The following is a 24,334-nucleotide window of genomic DNA, read 5'->3' on the forward strand; positions in this document are numbered from 1 at the left end:
CCAAGCCCCTTAATGTGACATCTTACTTGTAGCTTCTATTCTCTCACTTGGTAATCAAGTCTATTTTTTAGACAGACACATACACATGGCGCCTCCTGACAACAGTGTCTAAACACAACAAAATTCCCAATCAATTATTTTTTAATAAGTTATCCATTCTTCCGATACAGGGCTTTAAAACAATTTTGTATGAATTTGATCCTGCTTTTTTTCATCTACAGTGCCACTGTCTAGGGAATGCCAGCAGCCTCCAGCTTGACATGAGGCTCCTGCTGTGAGGCTCAGACAGCCCCAGCCCCACTAACAATAAGCTTGCAGTTCCCACTGACGTCTAGCTGCATGTAGGGTACTCCAAATTGCAATGTTGGATTAACAATCCTCCATAAACTAGAAGGAGGGAAATTAATTACAGATGCAAACAAGCAGCAGTCCTGATCAACTGAAGGAAGTATTTGGGACAAATTGAGTAAATGATCCAGTCTATTATCATAATGTCCCTTACTTTGTCTTACCCCTGGGCTTTCTCTGGAGCATCATTAGCTGCTGCAGGATCAACTGAAGCAGTATTCTATATCCTTCTTCCAAGATAACTACTGCTTATACCTGTTTCCTTTTACATCTACTTATGGACCTTTCCAGGATCAGAAAGATCTGGTTTGGGTTAACTCAAAACTGTTTTTGTTGTTGTTGTTGTTTTGATTTTTTCTTACAAAAATGAAAAATATTTTTCTGTGGGTCAAACAAAGCATATAACTTAACATGAAAAATGAAACAATATTTTCATTTCAAGTTCATAACATTTTCCAGGTCTATACAGCATGAAGCATTTTGATCCTGAGCTCTGGTAATAAAAGGCAAGGAAATGGCTAGATTAATGATTTTCTTTGTTATCTATCAGTAACACAGTTAGGGGACTCTCTAGATTCAGATGAGAGATTTTTAAACTAAGTTTTACAGCATCCACTAGGCTATGAAGTCATTCTCACTCTCTATATCAATAGTACTTCAAATCCATGAAAAGTAGAAGAAACGGGAGAGTCTAAAGCACAACCTTCAACACACCAAAAATAAAACTATATCAGGAGTTGAGAAACACTGCCTTAGTCAGGCACATATCTATGATTAAACTTTTGGGGAGCAGGAAAATGCTTAAAATGTAGGTCATATCAAAACAATCAAATTTCCCTGAAAGTATCTCCATTGGTGAGAAGTGTTTTGTAAATGCAACCTCAGTTTCTGCATAGTTTTATTAGGTGCATTTTCAATGAATGAATGCTTCATTTGGCACAAAATGTTTGGGCAAATGGGCATTTATGCCACCGGGGAAACTAGTTCAGCATTTCCACTCTCCTAAGCATGAGTAACACAAAAACCAGTATTTAGGACAAATATTGTCTCTGATTTCTCTTGACAGAAATACCGGAAAGATATTCAGGATCTTAAAGTAAACATTCATTTCTTTTTTAATATGGAACAGAAATACTAGCTTACCACCCAACCCTGTTGTGCTGTGTTACACAGTACAAACTGGACTGGCTGGTTGGTTTGTTTTGATTACCTGATTTTAAGAAAACAGCCTTAGAAAACAGTTGGACAGCTGTGCACCAGCTAAGCAGCAGCTTCCCATTAGTACACGTAAGCTGCAGTAAATAGCGTTCATGCTATGCAGCTCAACACATGAACACCATCAGCCACATGCATCTCTTTATAAGAGAGATCAGCATTGCCTTGATCAGTAAGAGCACTGGGAATTATCAATGAAAAGCATCAGCGGTCAAAAAACCTGACCAGGAATGTCCTAACTATGTAAAGAAGGGATGAATTCAATAAGTTTGGAGCTGGCATGGTAGTGTAAAGCCAAAACAAATAAACAAATAACCCAAAATAAATGAAAACAAACAACTGCCTCATCCCCACCTTCCCCATGAAATTCAACAGAACTGTATATTCTTTTCACTAGCACCTGGGAACACAAAAATGGATTTATATAACAGCTATAACAGTGTGCATTTCTTCCTAAACCAAAGTACTTAAGATTCATTGTCTTCTCTTATCAGTTGCATCAGATAGTTTAAATACATATACAAGAGAGAAAACCTAGTGTTTCATGAACAGGTTAATCTGTAATGACAAGAATCATGCAGAGCTTTCTATGGGCAACTTATTCCACTAAAAGCCTTCTTACCTTTTACTCTAAGATATCTGATGTTGGTTGCACAGAATCTTAAGTCAGAGGGAAAAGTATTTACATGTTAAGGCAAACAGACTGACCATCCACTAACAAATTCTGCAACTTGAAGTCCCTGAAGTCCCACTCAGACATTTAGCCTGTGTGAAATTAGAAAGTGGACACTTGTTGGAACCTTTTTATTTGGAGCTTAGTTTCCTAGTGCTCTTCTTTGAGTTCTGATTTCGTATTCAAACACTCAAAGCAAAACTCAGTCCATACCCAGATATTCATGTCATTTCAGAGCGCAGGAATGAATTTTCACATTCTTTCAATGTGCAGTCATTAACAGGCTGAGCCTGTGGTCCTTCCAGTGTCTAATCAATACTGAATTTATAGTTAGGATGAGTTCTTCCAGTTACTTTTAAAGTGAGTAAAATCAAGCCTCTTAGACTTCTCTAAGGTGTTTCAGAGGTCTTTCTTTTCAGAGGTCTGTTATACTGAATAACACTTGGTGGCATATAGAGAGTCTCAGGCCTATTAAAGAAAACGCTGCACTTGCACAGGCAGGGGATATCATGTGGTGTGCGTGTAGAAGTTTTGATGCACTGGCATGCTGAGCATCTTAGATAACCAAGCCCTAAACAATTTGTAAGTCACATAACAAAAGTCTGCCTCCCTGTCTTGTAAGTATGGCTCCAAGCCTGTCACTGTAAATCACTAGTGGGATCCAGAACCTATTCTTCACTGTCATATTAGTAATTTTTATTGTGTCTCTGACTAATTTCAGAAGTAGTTTCTTACTTATGCCTTCAAAATAAACAACAGAAATAATTAAATAAATAGTTTCTCAACTTTTTCAAAGGAAATCATTCAAGCTCCCCAGTTAAGTCTAAATATAGCAATGCGTATACTCATGATATTGAATTGCAAAAACTATTTTTCAGGAGGTAATACTGAAATATTGCTACTCTTTATTTGCTAATATGTATCGGAAAAATATGACTCTGGTACTTTAACATAACACTAGAAGTTATCACTAGTGGAAAACTTTTCAGTCTGTATTGGTCACAATAGAAACACACTAGGAATACTTGCAAAAAATCACTTTAGGGGTTTTTCGTTGATTCAGATACACAGAAATAGATCATCTCACTTTCAAGCTGCTTGTATGCTTATAAACACATTACATTGGAGAAACTCTGTAGGAGAAAAAAGACTTGTAGAAAAATGTAGTTCTTTCCTGTTCAAGCTTATTTTGTCAAAAAGAATTATAAAAAATTTCACCTATGTGTTTTCTCTGTTTAGTATGTTGTCTGATGCAATAGCTAATACAAGAAAAAAATTGGCATGAAAAACTGTACAGTGAACCCTACAATTAAAAAAAATACACTTCTTTTCCTCATGAAGAACTATACAATTTTCTATTCACAATTTTCAAAGTAAAGCCAACTTTCAAGGTCTTGCAACAGAAAATCCTGTCCTCTCTGCACGGCTCTTCTTATGAAAGGAAAAAAAACCCATGAAAGTACACTCACTAACATATCACATAGAGTACACAAAGCTAGAGGCTCCCAGAACTCTGAGTGCCCGACTCTTGTTGAGGAGTGTCTGTAACACTGCTGTCTAAATAAATTCAGCAAATAAATCTTTCCATTCTTTTGAACTCTTCAATTCTACTTCCATTCTGTTTTAACTAAGTTATGAGCACTCTTCTGAAGAGGCTGTACTATAGCCTAATACTCATTGCAGTAGCAACTTTCTCTTCCGTTAGAATTTTGTTAAGACGGAGTGGAAAAGCTTCGCCCTGACTCTCAATTCTGCTCCTGTCCTACAGCACAAGACCATATGTCCACTCCAGTCTTATTTATTTAACAAAGTATATTTCAATTGTTTCCAAGCATTTCTTTCCATATCCCATAAGGTCTCTTAATCATAAATTTTGCTTTAATCCTAAACCTTCCAAATTTTCTAAACAATCGTTCTTGTAAAGTATGTCCAGTGACTTTTTCATTAGTGTTTTAATTAATGAGTTGTTATTATTATTATTATTTAAATGTTAACTAGTCATCACAAAATCATATTAAAATATGCTACCATCAGCTAGTCAATGTTCCTTCCTGCCCCTCGTTTATGCAGAACTACATCTTATGCACTGATAAAATTTGATTAAGGAATGTGTACACAGGGAGTATTTTGAGATACTTGAGAAGGATCTGGATTGAAGTCTGCAGAAGGTAATGGAAGCAGTAAAAATAATCCTCTGTATTGGTCCTGTAGTCTGATTCAAACTTTTAAGTTTGCACATTGTACATCAAAGTTGAAAAGGTAACATCAGGATGCAGAAATTAATGGACAGTATCAGACAGCAAAAGCAGGCCACTACAGAAAGCCGAGACCCTGGCATCTACTTAACAAGGAAATTCACTACCAACCTTTCACCTGCTACTCAACCATACTGGAAAAGAGTTTTATTTCATTTTCTAATATAGTAAGCAACTATGCAGCAGCTGTTCTTTTCGATGGCTCATTCTTGACTGTATAAATCATACTGTTTGTCATAAACCATCACTGCCAAGAACTGATTGTATTCTAGGCATAGTATAATGACAGTGACTATACTTGAAATCAGGCACTGGATGACTTCACGGCTCTCCACTTTGATGTCTTTTTGTAATCTATATGAATTCAGTGTTTTAACTGGATCTATGTAATTGACAAAGACACTTTTCCAGGAGGCAATACTTGAATGTCATACACATCTGACTGGTAAACACACCCATTTCAGGCTGAAATCCTGCATCCTCAGGTGAATATGTGTTTCCCCTTGCTTTAAGTAAGGGCTAAACACAATGTGGCTCCCAAAGCTTTGGTTTATTTTAATATTTTTTATAGTTTTTCTCTTAAGATATACATCAATATAGGCCACACTGACTTAGAAATTTCTATTATGAGAAAGTTAAGACTAATTAACAAAAGATACAAAACTAATACAAGAGCGAGCAGTAAGGATGCAAAATAAACAATGCAGACTAAAACTCTGACTTTGCTCAAATAAGACACAGACATCTACAGCTATATCAGACCAAATAAGAGCATCCATATGGGATTTAACTGATTTAACTTATACATATTAACTTCACACTCTAAGCTCGTCATTCTTTACTTTCCTGAGTGTTCCATGTAGAGAAATCTTTACTGTGATTGATTACCTCCTCCAGGGAGCAAGTATTTAAAAAAATAAAAAGACTCAGACAACAAGAAGACTTGCAGAAACAAGAGACTGAGATTGATGCTGCTGTCACATAGCTCCCAGTTTCTTAATTTATTAAGACAGTCTGAGAATCTAACTTCATAGTTGACAGCGACCAAGATTTATTCCACACTTTTGATTATTTCCCCATACCTAACAAAAAACCTTGGGCCTACACTGATTTATACTCTCACTTGTTTTGGTAATTCTCAGATCACATTGGCTTAAGAAAGCAAACGTACGGCAAATTAACATGTAAAGAAAGTTATACCTCATTTGAACTCCAAAGATTAATGTGGGGTGACCAAACGTTAGAGTATTTTGAAGGGGGAAACTTTCAGATACAGAAATAGAAAAAGTAGGATAAGAAAAGCAGTGTGTTCAGATCCTAGCTTCAGAGGGGGCTGGATTTCGGAGGCCTTTTCATCAACTGCAATGAGAATTCCATATTTTTATTAGATTTCCAGAGTGAACATGGATGTATTTTCAAAACTAGTCTCCAATTTCGGCTCCAAATTTCTCAAAGCAACAATCCAATTTTCAAAGGTGTTGATTAACTGAAGTCTGTCGGATTGCACCTATGAAAAAACAGGGAGCAGTCCATCTGAGCTACAGTCAATATATACTTTAGGATGAGGGCGGTCACGTACACAAAATACCTATTTCTCTCTAGTGACTGCAAGGTGAGTACAGACAGATGGCTTGTATGCAGACATTTACAATCCATCAGCTGAAGGAATTCATCAGTTTAGGACTTCTAAAGTGATTCTTAATTTGAGGGCTTCATAAGCTTTATAGAAGGGAAAGCTTCTTTATAGAAGGGCTTCACTTCTTCCTTGTTACATGTTTTTCAAATTTCTATGCAAACACCATGATAATGATTTTCATCCATCCATCACAGAACCTGCCATGAAGACAGGAGGCTGCAATGGCTCAGAGTCTGGAAATTTCTACTGTTACCAGCTGCCATAAAACTAAATCTGAGGTTTAGAAGAGAACTAAACATTACAATGCCATCTCAAAAGAGAGATTTAACTTTTTTCTGTGATTGTCTGCTACCACTTGCACCATCAAGACTCTCACAAGATGTGGGCAACCAAATAATAAAAGTAAACACATACATACAGAACTTGTATGTAAATATCTAATACAGAATTGTCTACAGAACATTTACTTATCATCCTAGCTATTCATATTTGCTCAGCACCTAGTCATCAGTTAGCGGATGGCACTGCAGAATAGTAGTACATGTTATAAAATCTGATGTATGCCACTTTACCACAAAAACCGGATACTTTAAATTGCTGTGATGAATCACAGCTGTTATCATTCATCTAACATACAGACCAAGCAAGATTGATAAAAGATCTGAAAACACTAATATAGTAAAAATGAGTTCACTAAAAAACATATCAGAAAGTAACTTTCTTTTGTCATTTAGGCTTGCATCTGAAAAACAAAGAACTTTAAAAAATGCACTCAAGTTTTTCATCCTGAAAGAATACATTCGTCACTAAAATTCAGTTAGTTGTGCAATTTGCAGCGTGGATTTTTGTGCGTGCACCCACTGCAGCTTGTCTCAGGGAGGTTCAGTAGCTTAGTACCTCTGAGCCCCCATTTGCAGGAGTCCTCTAATCCCAAGGCTCTTACTATACTCCAAGGACCCAATCAATGCCAGTCATCATTGCAGAAATACAGAACACCTAAAAGTTTAAACCACACAGATTCATCTATTGTTAAAACTTGCATTTCAACACTTTTCATCCTGTCCATAAATATATATTATACAGGGCCCCATTTCCATCTTGTGCCTGGGCCCCTCACATTTAGAACAGATCCCTGCTACTCAACCATTGAGCCCTGATTTGGGAGTCTGGCCTCCTTCTCTGCCAAGTCCTGAAGTTCTGCTCACGCAAAACTCTCACTGGAATCACTGGAAATGAGTAAAGGCTTCAAGATTTAGATTAATAACTTTCTCTACAAAAATACCATAATTTTCCATGTGTTTTAATAAAAATGAAGAGTTATGAAAAGAAAGCTATTGGGTTTATTCAGCCCTCCTCCATCTGCCAAGGAGCTTAAGATTAGCAACCATGAAAATCTGGAAGATGGTTTATGACTGATAATATTATTGGAGGCCCTGCTAATGTGCTAGAGGAGGACAATACTTAACTGTCGGCTCACCTAATAGTCTCCTGGAATTAGGAAAGAAGGGCAAAGAAGACTGGAAAACAGCCAGGAAAATGGACCATTTTTCAGTTTCTCTAAAACATTTGTTTTTATGAAACTAAAAACAACTTTCCAAAAGCTGTTTTGTTTTATATTAAAAATGTTCACATTAAAAAAAAATAGTCTTTTTGAACTGTTGGGAAACATAAAGAAAAATAAACATCAGTAATAGAAGCATTCATTTGGAGTTCAAGCAAGCAACACATTGCACACAGCTGTCTGGAGAAGAAGAAAAATAAAGCTAAATTAAAAGAAAGACATTGGTCTCTAATCATACCAGTGATTATGCAATCCTAAATGAGTTATATACCACTTTTTGACATTTTACATCTGGGAGCTTTAGAAATTATTTCTCATACATTTGCAACTCTCCTCCCACTTCATGTTGATTGGCAGATTAGGCCATAATCCCCCATCCCAGTGTATATATTCAGACAAACGGAAGGGTAGGAATAGGTAGATTTTGAGTTCTTACTGTTTTGGGTTGATTTTGAAAGAAAAACACAGAGCACTGGAACATTCACTGCAAGAGGGTGAATGATTTGATGTGATATACATACACATGCGTACATATATAATGTTCTTTTTGTCATCCGAGTCAGATTGTAGATTATACTACCCAGTCAGGAATTAAGCCTACATGCCTGGGCATGTAGGAGAGGTTTTACCTCTCCTCTCCTAGAATAGGCCAACGGATTTTAAATGAGCACTGCAAGACACGAACTTGGGTTTAGATCCTAACCTCAGACCTCAGAAGAAAAGAAATTGTGTGATTTCAAACACCAACCTAATTTTTATACTGATTTGGGATCCAAAGGCCCATTCTATAACAGGCAGATGTTGTTTTGAGGCCTGTGACCGTTCTGCTCCTGGTTCGTCTCAGAAGTTTCCACTTTGGCTGGAGGCTGCCAAATGCCTTGCTGCGATTGTTGCTCTGCCGCACCTACCAGAGCTGGCAGTACCACTCCTGAAGCAGGTTTGGTTGCTCCAGGGAAAGTGCCACCTCTCCTTTCCCACAGGGGCTTCCACATGACTTAGTCACTTTGTCACGAAATGCAAAATAGCATCTGAGAACAGACAAATAAACCAGTAATGTTCATTTTTCAGACTGGAAAATTAGGCCGCCTGCCCAAAGCACACCTTCAAGACTGTAGACAGAACCAGGACTCTGCTATTCAATTCTTTGCTACTGAATTCACAGCTGACACTGTGCTTGTGTTTTTGTCTACCATACTGAACATTCAGCTCTTGCAAAGAGCTCCACTGAATCTATAATGCACACTAGTAATTGCATTTCTGACTTGATTTATAATCAGAAGTTCACTCTGCTTCCCAGGACTATTCTCAGTCAGACAGAGGCACAAACTATACTGGATCATCAAGACCTAATTCTGTAGTTATTTTCAGGAGGTCTGACATACAAGAGAATTAATTGAGATATCATATAATAGATAACCAAATTTAGTACTTGTTATTTTTCTCTAAGAGAAACCAAAGTTACACAGAATATTTTAAATAAGAGTGTGTAAGCAGGGATTCAGAAAAGTTAGAATTCTATTCTTGGCTATGCTGCAGACATTCAGACATCCCGTGTAAAGACTGAGAAGTAACCTAAGTATGTTTGCCCTAGTTCCTCATCCATAAAACAATTAAAATTATATTTCTGTTCCTTACAGGATTTTCTGATGACAAATCTATTAGTATCTACAAGGTATTCACATATGTTCCTATATCACAGCAATTAATACTACAGAAAAAAACCTACAAATAAAATAAATATGTCTCTGAATACCTTATCACAATTTTTTTGTCCATGCTTCTTTGTATCTTTTTTGATGGTTTCTAAGAAGAGTTTACTATTTAGAGAAATTATAAAGAGCCGAGGACTTCATGAAATCTATGCTAATCTTTAGAAGAGTTAAGATGAATGCAACCTGGAAGCAAGAAGTATTTTTGAAAAAAAGCAATGCTTACTCCCTATTAAAAAAGGGACTATCACAAATCAGAGCTAAGGAGAAAATAAAAAAAAAAAACCAAACACAAACCAGAGGTGAGTAGCACTTCATAGCTGTTCATATTTACGTCTGAATAGACAAGCAAAAGAAAATCATCACTCTGTGCAATTCCGTTCTTTAACCCAAAATATTTTTCACACACAGATTTGGTTTTACAAACAGAAAACAATGAGTTCTGTCAATTTTTTAGGAAGACTTCCCTAACTATATGTATGGAAAATTGTGCCTCCAGGAAAAAAGAATAGAAGAGCAGAATGTGGAGGAGGTATTATCTGGTTTTCTCAAGTAAGAACCAATGACAGCTTTTCTTGCTATATATTTTTGTTGCACACACTTCTTTCCCCATTTTTTCACATTCTGATCAGAGATAGGTGAATCCCAGAAGGCTTGGAACAGCTGAAGTATCAGCTGATGTGTGAGACCTTTGGCAAGGAAATTTTGCGAAGCAAGGCTCCTGCCTTCTAATCCAAATAGTTATGGCACTATCTTCCACTTTCTATTTTCAGATGCTGAATAAATTTCTAAGACTTAGTCAGCAATATCAGCAAGAACTGCTTTCAGCAAAGTTTCTAACAAGCTTTTCCTGGATAAATCCCAAGTTTTAGTAATCTGTGATAAACTTCAGAACTCTCTTCTTTGGTGATGCTTCAGACCAACACAGCACATAATACTCTCCCAGGAAGCTTACATTCTTATACAGGAGGAGAGAAATTACTGTAAGATAACAGTACTCCACATGAGAGTCCTTCAGGAGAAAGGAAAAATAATTCAATGCTCTTTCTGAATTTCCCAAACAGAGTAACCAAATACTATTGTGCTATCTCACTCACTTTGGCGGGGATACAAAAACAAAACAGTAAAAATGTAATTCTTTGCAGCAGCCTTTTTTGTATTTGATGATTATTGTGTCTTTTTCATCTTCTCTTCCCTAAAGAAAACTATACCTTTTCTTTCATTTTTCTGGCATTAGCCATGTTAGACTTCATGTTTCTTATGGGCCCCTTCCAACTCAAGATATTCTATGATTCTATGTTTTCTAGATCACTCACTATTCCCACTGGTCTCTTTTGGCTTCATCCAAGTGCAATGCCCTAAACTGAACAGTCCTCCACCAGCTGAAGCCTTACTGCTACTGAAGGAGCAGAGGGTTTCCTTCCATATGACAATATCTACCCCAATAGCTTGACAGTAAACTAAAAACCCCAGGAAATTCTCTTTTACCCTCCTGGGTACATTCTGGAGTCACCATAGCGGCAGCTATGCCAAGCTCCCCGATACTCTCACTGAAGAGGAAGGCAAATTCTCAAGCCTTCTCTATCGCATCCCCATCCATCGCATATCTCACTTTGTACATCACTCAGGCTTACAACACCGGGCTCAATCTACCTCCTCTGCTATCTGTCTTACTGAAAGCCTCCAAGAGGACAAGAAGACAGAGTACAAGTATACCAAATTGTCAAAGAGGCCTCAAATCAATAATGTACTTACACATATACAAAAGTCCATTCTTCTTAATATTAAGCCAAGAAAGTAAAAAAAACTAGGCAAATTAAGAACACCTTTAAGTGTCATGCTGATTCAGAGCAGGGAGTATATTTTGAATAACGAGTTTTAAAGGCATAAGTCTCATCCATGGACAGTCTGTAGTACAGATTCACAGATTTTACCTGATATCTGAGAACAGACTCTGATTTACAACAAATAAGATGGGTAAAGTGTTTGGCACTAACAGGAAGGATGATCAGTTATGCCATAATATCTCCTAAAGGCAAGATAAAATGAAAATTGATAGCATGCCTCAACATGTGAAAGAGACAATGAAGGAAAAATCAATTTATCAGTAAGATCATGGAGAAAAAAATGATCAAACAGGAAAGAACATCTACACAAGTGAGCTAATTGCTTATTAAAAAAACCCAAAACAGACTGATATTTCATACATGAGAGGGGAAAACATATTTCATGACTGGTTTCAAACAAAGGATGAAGAAAACGTATTACATGAGATCAAATATTAGTCTTGCATCCACTGAGCAGAATTGAGAGCAATTTTGAGAAAGAACTACTGCTATTTCAAGTGATTACAGTGCTAAAATAAATCATTTTTAGCCAGACAAGGATCTCATCATAGTTTGAATTCCCTGTGGTGTCATTTTATGTTATGCTTGAGAAATTCCTCAATAAAAATGTCAAATAGAAAGTGAGTCAAGTTCTCCTGAGGACAGTTTTGGACATTTTCCAGTACAAATTTTAGCTGTGAATTCTTAGCCAAACACCTCCTCCCAACAAATAAATAAATAAGAAATTTCACTTGATTAGAAAGAAAGAGAGAAATGTTGAAACAAGAACTCAGGAAAAAACACTTAACCTGTCAACTGCATCTGATCTAATTAGTTGTGAATACTCCAACTTTGTTATTTATAAAGAAGTTTGTAATCATCTTGCTATACTGACATTACTAGAAAGATGTCCAGTGAAGGTTTAAAAAGGAATGTAAACCCTGACAGAGATGGCTTAAGATTTTGTATAGACTTCAGTCAAACAAGAGATGCAGAAATGCTGATATAATGGTCTTGTCCATTACAACCTGTTTCCTAGAGGTTCCTAGATGGCCTACACAACTATCAGTGAACTATCATGGCATTCCATCCCCAAGCCTTCTATCTAAAATCATTATACAAAGATTTTTGTGATGTGTGCATGATAAAATGCAGCCCAAGTCACTGAGAGAGCAACTCAGCTCTCTAAACATCAGAGTCAGATGCCATTTTAGATTTCTTATACCATCCCATCTAGCCTCTATCTCACACTCCAGATCTACTTGTGTAGATCTCACATCACATCTGCCAGCTCCAGGGTGTCCTCATTAGCATAAGATTGCCCTATGTTTAGGCAGTCAGATTGCCCTCTAAGAGTTCTTGCGTCTGGCTCCCCACTTGTTGACAAAATGGACCCCAACAGCAATGTCTGGAAGGCCAAAGGGTGGGGGAGAAGTAGGAATAGCATAGTCTGATGTTGGGTCACTCCTAGCAAATATCCTATCCAAGCACATACACAACCATGGTGCTGTATGAGAAGCTGGTTCAGGCAGGGTTTTCAAAAATCAGCCTACCGTGAGTTTTACAGGCTCATCTACAAATTCCGTGGAAATTACATAATTCTATACAAGATCCACTACAGCCCTACTTAATGTGTATACAGACTTAATTTCAGCATGCTGATCAAACATTACATGCCTTTTCTAAGGGGAACATAAACTTAATACATAGAATATATGATAAGGTACCCAACTAGCAATCTTCATTTTGACAGTTCTGTGAAGTCCTATAGAGGTTGAGGTGGGAGGAAGGGAATCAGTAAAAGAATGCATTGAAATGTGAAAAACATTGTCACTAATCTTATGAAGATTTCTTTGTCTCATTATCCACGAAAAATAAGTGGTTTCTCAAAAGGCAAGAATAGGTGGAAACAGGTAGAAGCCAGGGGACTCATCAAAACTTTAATTCCGTTCAATGCCTAATTTTCATGGGGGAAAAAAAAAATTATTTGAAATAAATTAAGCAAGTTTTACATGTTGGGAAATTTGTCCAAAAGGTTATAAGAGTCCTAATTTAAACATGTGCAAATACAAGGTATGTTTTTGATTTGAGACCTCACTGCATTCTCTTAAAAACAGCCAACTGCATTTACACATTTCTGGTAGCATAAGTGAAGGGAAATACAAGTACTCCAGTAGGAAAAAGACTCGAATGTTGCCCTTTTCAGAACTGATACTGTGCTAATGGGCACAAACAGGCTATCCCAGCAGTCAGTATAACTGATAATGCCAGCAGCCAGCTAGGGACCAAATGATGACAGAAAAATGAAGTACTATCTTTTCTAGTGACAGTGTCTCAAATTGGAGTTAATGCATAATAGGCAGTCATAGCAGGATTTGCATGGCCACTGTCAGGATTAAAAATTTCTGTCTGAGACCTTACAACTTTCATCCTCAGTAAACTCACTCAAATTTTAAAGAAGGGAAAAAGAGGAACATGCCTTGATTCCCTTTTCAGTGCCTCTAAGTAAAAGCAGTTATTTTACTGAGACATATCAAAGACCATTCATTAGTTTCAAATATTTAATCCACATTTGAGGAATAGAAACTTCCCCAGTCCACAGTCTCAGAATTAGAAAGGCAATTGTGACCTCTTTCAGTGTCCTAAAGTAGCACACTGGGAGCAAGGGAGCTCTTTGTTATTATCCCCACTCATTTGTTCACTGAACTTCTTCTGGAAGCAACATGTTTCCTAACATTTTTGGGGTAACACAAAAACTCAGCTCAGAGTAGAACATGAATATGGGCAGACACTGATTCTAAAAAAACGGCAAAATCTCTTAGCAATGTTTGGATCATTACTTTCAGCCATAGCCACCTGTTAAACACAGTGATTTATATTGTTGTAGGCCTTTTTTCCCCAAAACCAAGCGGATGAATAGAAATTAAAGAAAATTAGAAATTTGGCTATTTCTGTAGATCCAGCCTGTATGTTTCATGACCAGAGAGCAACAACACAGACAGAAGGGGTCCAACAAAATCTCACAGATCTCCAGAAGGGTTCATCCTTTATCAGGTTACTGCTTTTGCTGTTCATACTTGCTACTACTGTGGGAATCATTTGGAAACAACTTTGAAACTAGCAAGCTATTTGAAACAACATACGTGCACCGTTATTTTAATTCCAAATAGTTGAACTATTTTATTATGTTTGTGTCCTGTTTTATCAAGAGATATCTATGAACATTAGTATAGAGTTTTTCTTTCTTTTTTACATGAATGGCTGGCTGTTCTTTGTATAATACCTCTTGCACAACTGATTATGCGACCACCTCAGTTTTTAACCAAAGTAAAGGTGCTGCATGACACAGATGAAATACCCCTTTTCCACACTGTTTTATAAATATCACCCTGAAGTGAATTTGGGACTGTACCAAACACTGGTCGTTGCATTTATATCAGGAATATTGAGAAAGATAGTCCCTAGGCACTAGGATTTAGCTAAAATGACTAGCAAGTAAGCACGTATGGGCGTCTGGATATAGCAGTTAAAGTTCATTTCTATGTAACTAGTGTGAAGAAATTTCAAAACAAAACATGTACTTTTTTAGCTTATAGCATAAACCCAACCTATTTAAACCAGAGCAATGGTTCATGCTCAAACCATGTACTTCATACGTGAATAAAAAAAACAGATCCCCAAATCCTCAGACTGCTGCAGCAATTAAGATCTTGCTCTGAACATGGCTCTGTACAGTTAGTGGACTGTGTCCCTCTCCTTTGTAAACAGCTATTACTGACAACTGTTTCTTCTGCCCTGTTTCATTGTCCAAATATTCCTTCATCACACACTTTTGTAACTTGCATTAGTTAACACACATTCTGTAATTTACGTTCATACAGCATATCCTAGAACTATGTTACCCTAAAAGGGCAAAAAGGGGAGGGGGAGCTTTAAAGATATGATTGGAATTACAACAGTTGGAAGAAACAGGCAAAATATATTTAAGTGGATGGGACAGACTACTTTTCTTAAAAAAAGAAGCCCAAACATCCAGCACAGGCTTTGGAGGTCAGGGGTCTTTTTTAGCAATGTTAAAGATGGGCAAATTGATTTGAGTATGTTAGGATTAAGAGTGCCAACTTTAAGGATCTGGTCTAAACAACACTGGAGTCAATAGACTAGTTCGAACTTATTCAGTATGATCTGGATCAAGTCTTTACTGAAAACATACCAGCAAGCAGATCGGGCCTTCTTACCACAGCCATGAAACGAAACTTTCTTGCCAGCATTCACTACTTACCAAGACAGTTGTGGCCGTCATGGGCTAACATGAACCCGTCGTAGCATGTACACCTGTAGTTGCCTGGAATGTTGATACACTCGTGGACACAACCCCCATTGTAGAAGTCATTTTCACACTCATCAATATCTAAAACACAAGAGAAGGAAAAAGAAGATTTTGTAAAAAGAGAATACTAAGAATATAGAAAAATTTCTCCAACTGAGCATGGCCTTTGAATATATGCATGTTCCTAATCTTTCTATATACTGATATTGCATATTTCATCCAACAGATGGCTCAGGGAACTACTGACAGAATATATCAGGGTCATATATGACTGAAAAGCAGCAAACCAATGTACAAAACACTCCTTCCCAAAATAATTGTAGTATCATCACAGTAAATAATTATATGTTGTAAAAAATTAAAAATAAACACCTGATTTTGGTACCTTTTTTATATTTAAAATATAGGTTTTGGTTTTGTTTTTAAAATAATCAAGCAGACAATGAGTTTAACCTTTGACTTTGTAGTAACAAACAACTATCTGAAACATGCTATTAATATGGCATAAGACAAGAGAAAAGCATGCCTTGTTTAACAAAAAATTGTCTTCGCAGAACAATGAGGACCTGGTATATTCCTGAAAATACATAAGGCTGTAGTTCTGTACAACAAACCTTGAAAAACACCATTTTTGAAATACCCATCGCAGTCCACTGAGCTCTATGAAGTTACTATTGATAATTTGGTACAGTTTTGTCTGTCTTTTCCCCCTCCCCCATAAAATAAGCCCTATTATAATTTTCTGTATAAATTCATGTATGGCAATAACAACAAGTCCAATGTTTTATTCTTAGAAGATATGCTAGAATTAATTTTAATTTTTTTCTGTACTTTGGCCTGTATCTGAAAGAGTACTATGAATGATAAGAGAGATGCATTCTGCTTCAACTACAAACAATCCTGTTATGATCTTCCCCCTGTCATACAAAAATTACTTTTTCACTCATTCTAGAAAGTGCAAACTTTCTTCTTTTTACAGATTGTGTCTTGGCTCATATGTGGAATGTCAGCATCACAGTCACTGCTGTGAATCATTCAGTGGTGCACATCAACCAACTGAAAATACACAAATAACTCTAGACAGCCTTATAGCCTGATAATTGTCAATTCTAAATCTGTGGTGCACTAGACCAAAAACCCCAGCTACTGATCCCAAGTGCATGATAAATGGATAAAGTAATCTTTTTAGAAAATCACCTGTTACTACACCAGAGCTATCCTTGCCATACATTTCAAACGTGCCTTCCATTGTAGAGGTGGTTGAAATATTTCTGTATTATGTTCACATTCACATAGCTTTTTTTTTTTTTTAACTTTTAGAAGTATTCCAGGAAAAGCTTTGCTACCTGGTATCATACCCAGCGGCAATCCCAAGACAGCAAGGTAGTTTGGTAAAATCAGATTCTTCTGAAAAGCCAGCTCAGACTTGGTCACTCAATGCTTTCAGCATTTCTGGCCCTTGGATTGACTCTGGCTAGGTTTGTCCCTCCTTGCGCAATCCTCTGACATGTTGGATCTGCCAGAGCAGGGACAGGCTCCTCCCAAGTTTTTTTGCAAGACTTCCCCCTTGGGTCTGCCTTCCCAGAAACCTACTCTAAACTCAGAATAGCGCAGGTCTCCATCCACTTCCCTCCAACAGCTCTGAAGCCCTCCTTCCACAATCTCCTCAGCAGCTTGATATGGGAATTACGAATTTGGCTTTACCTGCAAAACCTGTTAGCTTTTTTGTAACTCAGCATTCAGCACCACAAAAATGCTGGAAATGAGAAGCTGGAGAAAGGATCTGCCTAAAAAAAATACTACCTGCTGCTTAAAGGTAAAATTCCTAGTCTTTCACCCACTGCTCTGTTTCGGAAAGTTCCCATTCTGTACTAACAATTTCCATCCATTAGTTGTAGAAGTGCTGACTCAGCACAGCTGGTGGAGGTACTCTACCTTCTGCAGTCTAGTATGACAACAAAAAGATAACGTCTGTGATTTTTCCTGAAAACAATAACCAGCAAGCCAATTACTGCATATTGGCCTCATTTGGAACACACCTGCAGCACGGCAGTGCAAAGTCTCTGAGAAGCTGCACTCCTTTATTTACAGCCCAGTGTGCCTGGGTGCACGTTGACAAAGCATTCCACTGAGGTTTCCACTTTGCAGATATTTGCAGCTTCCATAACTTTTAATTAATATTTCCAGAAACTTCCTATCATTCTCAGGCTACAGGGACAAAACCAGAGCTCTATAGTAATGCCATGTTTTAACAGGCCAAGTCAGTAATCAAAAAGCACGAAACATAATTTTGATGTCAGGTGTGTTGGGCGTTCCTTCAGGACACTCAGGAAAAATAGTAACTTCATTTTTAAGATTTGTTCTTAACTTTTATTCAGCACTGAGTTTCTTCAGAAAAGGGAATTCAGAAGGAAGTGTTATCAGTTTATCTGTTACTCAGCATCACACTGCCAAGGGCTGATCAATTAACTCCCTTTTTTCAAACAATGAATCAAATAGGACTATTTGTTTAAATATGAAATGGGGAAGCCTTCAAAAGGGACAAAAATCAAAGAAATGTGAAGCTTTTTCAATGCCTGCTCTTTATATAACACTTATTTCTAAAAAGCTGTCCTGTGATTAGGAGCACAAGTTGCTGATGTAATGCAAATACTTAAGTTCCAGAAAGGGTAATCTAACAGATACATAAACCAGAAAAATAACAAAAGGAACAGATTCTTTTCTTCTCTCTCTCTCAAGGAGTTCCAGTTATGATAAATTTTGCAAAAGGATTAGAATATTACTTCTCCCTTTTGTACCCCAATAGCTGTACAAAACTAGGAGTGGAGCCAAATGTTCTACCTATTTTTAAGAGCCATGTTGTGGGTTTTTTGGTATTTCTTTCCCCTCCAAAACCACATTGCTATTTAATAGATTTCACCTGGCAGGCTGACTGGAATTTCTATCTCCAGTATTGCTAGTAAAACACCAAGGGGATAAGACTGGTGAATTTAACAGTTTATTTTTTAAAAACAACAAACAAACAAAACCACCAAAAGCATGCATAAAGCTGTAAAGTCCAAACGTTGGACTTTTTTCAATCTCCAGCTGCATCAAGAGAAAAGCAGACAATGTGCCTGCAAACAACGTGAACACCACACCATCTTCTCTTCTCATATACCTGGAGGAGGACATTCTTTAAAGAATGCCTCAGTGAAAGTGCTGAACAACTATAATTTATGGGCAGAATATTATGTCTGACATGGCAGGATATGGCTTCCTTAATAAGCTTAATATAGCAATAAAAGCAATAGGAGTACATTCAAACACATAAAACCTGCAAGCTTGCTCTTCATTTTATCTATCGTAAAACTCAAAATTCGCAGGGGCCAGTTAAGTTAATTTCCTTTCCTGTTATTCTTTTTTTCCTGTAAATTATATAATTGGGTGTTAATCAAACTCTTGGCTCCAAACACCTCTAACTCAGAAAGTTAACTCTTTCTGATAATTTTGTACCTTCAATATCCTTAACATTTTTAGTGGTTGATCACTTAATATTGTCTTTCACCATGAAGGAATTAGCATAACACAAAAACAAAACCAGAGAAACAGGGAGATGTTGCCATCCAACCATGAAACTGCTGTGCTGAACGCAGGTACATATGCTGTAGAATTAGCAAGGTTTACTGCAGTCTACCTCTCAATGGGAAACCTAAATTTTTATCTACTCTGTCAAAATATTTACAAAGTTTTCACTCCAGTAAATTCTGCTTGTGCAGGCAGGCAACTCTTGGGGTGTCTAGTGAGTAAACACTTTGAAAAAGCATTTCAATTTCCTCTCTAAGAAGAATGCATTTCATATGGTATTACAATGGCAGCAATTACAGGAGTCCTGGAAAAAAATTAAATGCACCAAAATTATTAAGAAGGCATAGGGCCATTTATAATAATAACATAGTCCGCCAAGAACCTATTTGGGCTTACTGTGTTCAAATGAGACAGCAACAACTAATGCCAGAGCTGGATGTATAGAACTACATCCTCAGCTGTTGGTGAGCTAGTTTTGACCATCTCTTTCTGGAATTGGTTTGGGAAATCTCCAAAATCCACTGCTTGTTTCAAAAGTTTTAAAGGAAAAAATCATCAGGAAAAAAGGACATAAAAAGCAGCTTGCTTACTTAGGTGTACTAGTAACTGTACTGGTTCAGCTATTTGCCAGGGTGAAAGAAGCTTGGAAACTACATCATGATTCCTTCTGGAAAGCAGAGGTGAATCTTCTTGTTACATCCTGGAAATAACTCTCTTCCAGCAACCCTAGGGAACACAGCACTGCCATGCCGTGCTCTGCTGTTGTCCTCTTCAATGAGCAGTGGCGTTACTCAAAGAGTACATACTGTATGAGACTGCAGTTATTATATAAACATCCAAGAACTTCTTAAAAAAAAACTAGACAGGTGTCTGAGAAAATCCTAGCATTTGTTACCATGAGGAAGTGCTGTAATTTACAATCACTGTATTTCAGTTATAGGAAAAGAATTTGAAGTTGTCTTCTCTAAGTGACCTAATTCTTTTTAGTCTGAGGGGACCTGTATCTACTTTATACAGATTGGGATTGATTCTTCTTTCAGTATCACGGGAGGAATTTACACTATCCCACAAACTGGTCTCATTTGTGTACTCTGCAACAAAGGGGTGGCACACTCAGAAGTCTCACAAGGCCTCCCTGCAGAGAAGCAGCTCTTCCAGGAGCACATACAACTTGACTACGATATGTTCAAAATAAAACAAGAATCGATCTCTTTTGCTTTCAGTATCACAGTATTTCAGGTTTCTGTTTCAGCAGAGAAGACACATCAGCTTGCAATAACTAATGTCCAAAAGACAAACCAAACTGTAAAACAGAGTGAGGAAAATGCTAGTTCCCATTTTGTCTAAACATTTTCAGCAGCATCATGAAATTTGCTGCATGCTGACCATCTTTTCCAAACACTAACAACCTTTGCTGGAAGGTGGCATACACTTTATGCCAGGAAAATACAAAATCTACCTCCAGCAAAATCCATTCCCACTCTTCATTATACCAGTTGCCATTCATTAACTTCCTGAATGTCCAAAAACCATTACAATACATGTAGCAAAATTTATTTGTCAGCACAGCTACAGATCATTATGGGTGAAGCTACTGAAATCAAAGCAAATGTCTCCATGGAGTTGATGCATTTTGGATCAGTGTCACAGCTAAACTGTCACAGAAGCCTTATAGCTATTAACATGCAAAAGGATGAACGGCTGAGGCCTGAAAGTCAATGAGCCAAATTCAGCTCTTAGTGTTGAATTCCACATATTTCTATAGAAAATGGGAAATTATGCATTGGCACAACTTTTATCTTGGCATCTGTCAAGGCCAGTGATCCCAACACTCACAATGCAACAGAAGATGTTCAAAATAGGAGTAGGATTGGTCAAAATCTGTGATCATTTTAAAGTATTTGACTACTAATATAAGGGAAAGATCTAGAGTTAATTTAGTAAACACAAATTTCAATTGACTTTGAAAGGAATAATTTATGTGCTTGGACATTTAAATATAAATAGCCAAAGGAAACTGTCTGCCCACATCAATTTCTTCTAATTTAGAGAACCACAAACAAAACTTAGCACACAGGTATATTATGCAAACGTGGAATATTTCCTACAGGCCCTGGATACATAAAGTAGCTAGAAAAAGAAATATTAAAATCTTTGTAAGTGTATCATGATGGATAAATCCACATATTTGTTCAGTATCTGAAGAGAAAAATATTTTGGTGTTCATCTTTATCTATTTATCTAGCTGCTTTAAACAAAATACTGCCAAAGAGGCATTATGGAGACAGTAAATAACATTGATCTTATAAACTTGCCAGCAAAGAAACTATGTTTTTGCTTTCCTGCTCCATGAGACATTGTTGCTAGTCCCCAACTGAGGACAAAGCATACCACTTGCAGAATTCTCTATTATCAGTTGTCTTCTGCTAAAAAATGCCATACAACAGTTCTGCAATTGCAACATGTTGCCTGCTTATCCAGAACTGGTATGCACCAAAGGACATTGCAAAATGCTGGAATACATATTTCCATGTGGTAGTATTTTGCACTTTTATGGCTTCTCTCTTAAAAGCTTTCAAAAATTTGTACAGATTCTTTACTGAGTTATAGTCACTGTTGATCCTAGGATTAATGCACTATCATCATTTCCACAGAAAAATAAAGGAGAAAAGCCCCACCCTAGGTTCCAAATCCTACACAATTAAGCATAGAGCTACAGTACAAACAGAACTGTCTTCATCACTGCATAGTTTTAGGCAACCTTGATCTTGGATGTTTCGGAAAGAAGTGACCTTGTAATATCCAAAGGTGAAATCCCAATACTACAGAAGTCAAGAAGCATTTTTGCCACTGGCTGCACGGAGCAAGGAAGACATGTTTCCTGGGACTCACAGCAAAAAGATCTGCAAGATGGGATCAGCACTTAAATTTCTCGTTCCCACTTCCAATTCAAAATGAGCAGCAATGTAGCACCAATGCAGTTACTTTACTTTTAAGAAAACAGGCAGAAATTAAGTAACATGCACACTGACAAGAAAACAAACAAGTTCAAGTCCTGGTTCATAATCAGATCAGCATCCTATTCTTTTTAATGACTGGACTCAAGGACTGTAAAAGCCATTAAAATAAATAAAGAAAAACATGGGAATATTTATATATACTTTGTTTCTTTGGCAGATTCTACATTTAATACACTTTCAGCAATTCTACATACACAGGATAACCTGAATCTAAAGCATTTGTATTTCTCATATCAAGTTGTACTTTCCTTAAGAACGGAACCAGCTCCAGATCTAAAGGCCAGAAAGAAGGCTCACACATAGGTTAAAGACTGCTTTGGTTAAATGCAGGCCAATTTGCCAAAAGTTCAGCTCTCTGAAAAGCACTCAGCCTGAGCAAGAATACTAAAATTATTAGATTCTCAAGAGGAGTTTAGCATCAGCACATTTCCACGTGTTCAAAATTATTTAAGGTCCACTTGGCTTTGCACTTTAAAACTTGTAAGAGTTGACCCAGCTAGATGTATGAAGAATCAGCTGGGGAATTGTTATCAGTCCCACTTGACCTGACCTCAACTGCTGAAATACCGCTTCCTTCTGTGATTTTTGTGATAGCAGAATTCAGTATCTACTGCAAGTCCAAATTTTATGATGAAAATATTGACATATCAAGATTAATTCCATTTTTTTCTACCCCAGACAAAACCTTGACCTTCATCTCAGAGTGAAGTCCATTTCCTAAAACCCCTTCCCATGAAAAACTTCATAAGTCACTTTTTCTGTAAGAGAAAACAAATTAAAACCCATCATTTGTTACATCTGGTTCTTCCTGAGAAGAAGAATGTATGTTAACATCTTTATTCTTTAGATGCTGTGACCTTGGAAATGTTATGATCTAACGAATCAAAGAGGAACACACAGTGCAGTTTTTACGGCTTTCAAGTTGTCATGATGTTTCAAGACGCTTGTGCCCAAGAAAACTGTAAAATTTGATAGCCATTAGGACTACTCTCGGAGCCAATTTCAATGGTGAGCAAACTGGGAAGAGAGTAAAATCAGAAAAAGCAGCCTGATGTTCTCAGTGGAGAAAGGAAAAAGAACAGGTACAATAGGTTGTTTAGTATGAGTTTTTTTCAGTGTAAATCCCTCAAAAGTCTTTCCACTATGGGTACTGCCCCTCCAATGTTTTTCCCATTAGTGCATCCACAAAGAAAAAAACATATTAAATTTTACAACTTCCTTCAAAAATGTCACAAACTCCTATTTTCCAGTATAAAAACAGCAGTAAAAAGAAAATTCCATGCCAACTTTGTGGAGATGATTTGGATGCAATCTGTGGTATTGTTGGGGTGTTTTTCTGGAAGCCGTTTCATACAGTTTCCAGAAAACATCAAGTACTCTGTAACAGTTTTATTTGTTTCCTTTTCTTCTGTGATGGCTGAGCACAAAGTTCATCATGCTTTATATCTTGTTAAAGTACTTGTCTGAGAAAAGGGGGGAAAAATGGAATACAAACCAAACTATGTAGAGGTATGCCCAGCTGGTTAAACAGCACATATATTTTTAAAGTGTGAGCAGCTTCACATTTAGAACTATCTTGCCTAAAAATATTAAGGGTGCATTTGGAAGGCAGATGAGACATCGTCCCATTTATCACCATCTGCAGGATGGGACTTTTTTACTTTCTATTTCTTTAATACCTTTTTCTCTGACCACAATTATTATCTCCTAATTTTAGAGAAAGTACAAAGGCACCTATTGCAGGTCCTATTTTGTCCTGTGTCTGAATCTGTTTCCTATTATTACACTGATCACAGCAAGCATGAATCAAATTGTCAAGTCACACAGAGTAAAGATGGACTTAGAAAAGTCATCTTCACTGCTCGGGGACAGACAGACAAGCTTTCAGACACACAAGTCCTTCTCGAAGGAGGCAATGGAGTACATGAACTTCTGAGTTTATCAGCTGTAGAAAAAGTAGGTGTGTTTAGCACTTGTTATTTTGCAAGTTTTAGTTAATGATCTTCAAATGTTGTTTATCACACAAAGGGAGAATTCGAGAGTCACATTTAAAGACTGCAGTGGCCTAGAGAGTGTCAACCCAATGCTGTAAGCAAAATTCAGCTGACCCAGCTCACATACTGTTAAATGAAACAAGATTGTGAAAATTCAAACCTTCTACAGTAGCTGCATGATTATATTTTACATTTTTAGT

The 24,334-nt window shown here is 37.1% G+C and overlaps 1 protein-coding gene across 1 annotated transcript in view; it reads right to left on the reverse strand.

The window, feature by feature from the left end:
- SCUBE1 (signal peptide, CUB domain and EGF like domain containing 1) overlaps nt 1-24,334 on the reverse strand; it is a gene marked incomplete at both ends in the record, with an annotated part of 212,072 nt that overhangs the window by 163,363 nt on the left and 24,375 nt on the right. The window contains one exon of the mRNA XM_082012017.1: nt 15,506-15,634. Within this exon, the coding sequence (XP_081868143.1) occupies nt 15,506-15,634 (129 nt within the window). The remainder of the gene's footprint in view (nt 1-15,505; nt 15,635-24,334) is intronic.

This window comes from Phaethon aethereus (genome assembly GCF_964289735.1).
Source record: "Phaethon aethereus genome assembly, chromosome: 1".
Classification (NCBI taxonomy): domain Eukaryota; kingdom Metazoa; phylum Chordata; class Aves; order Phaethontiformes; family Phaethontidae; genus Phaethon; species Phaethon aethereus.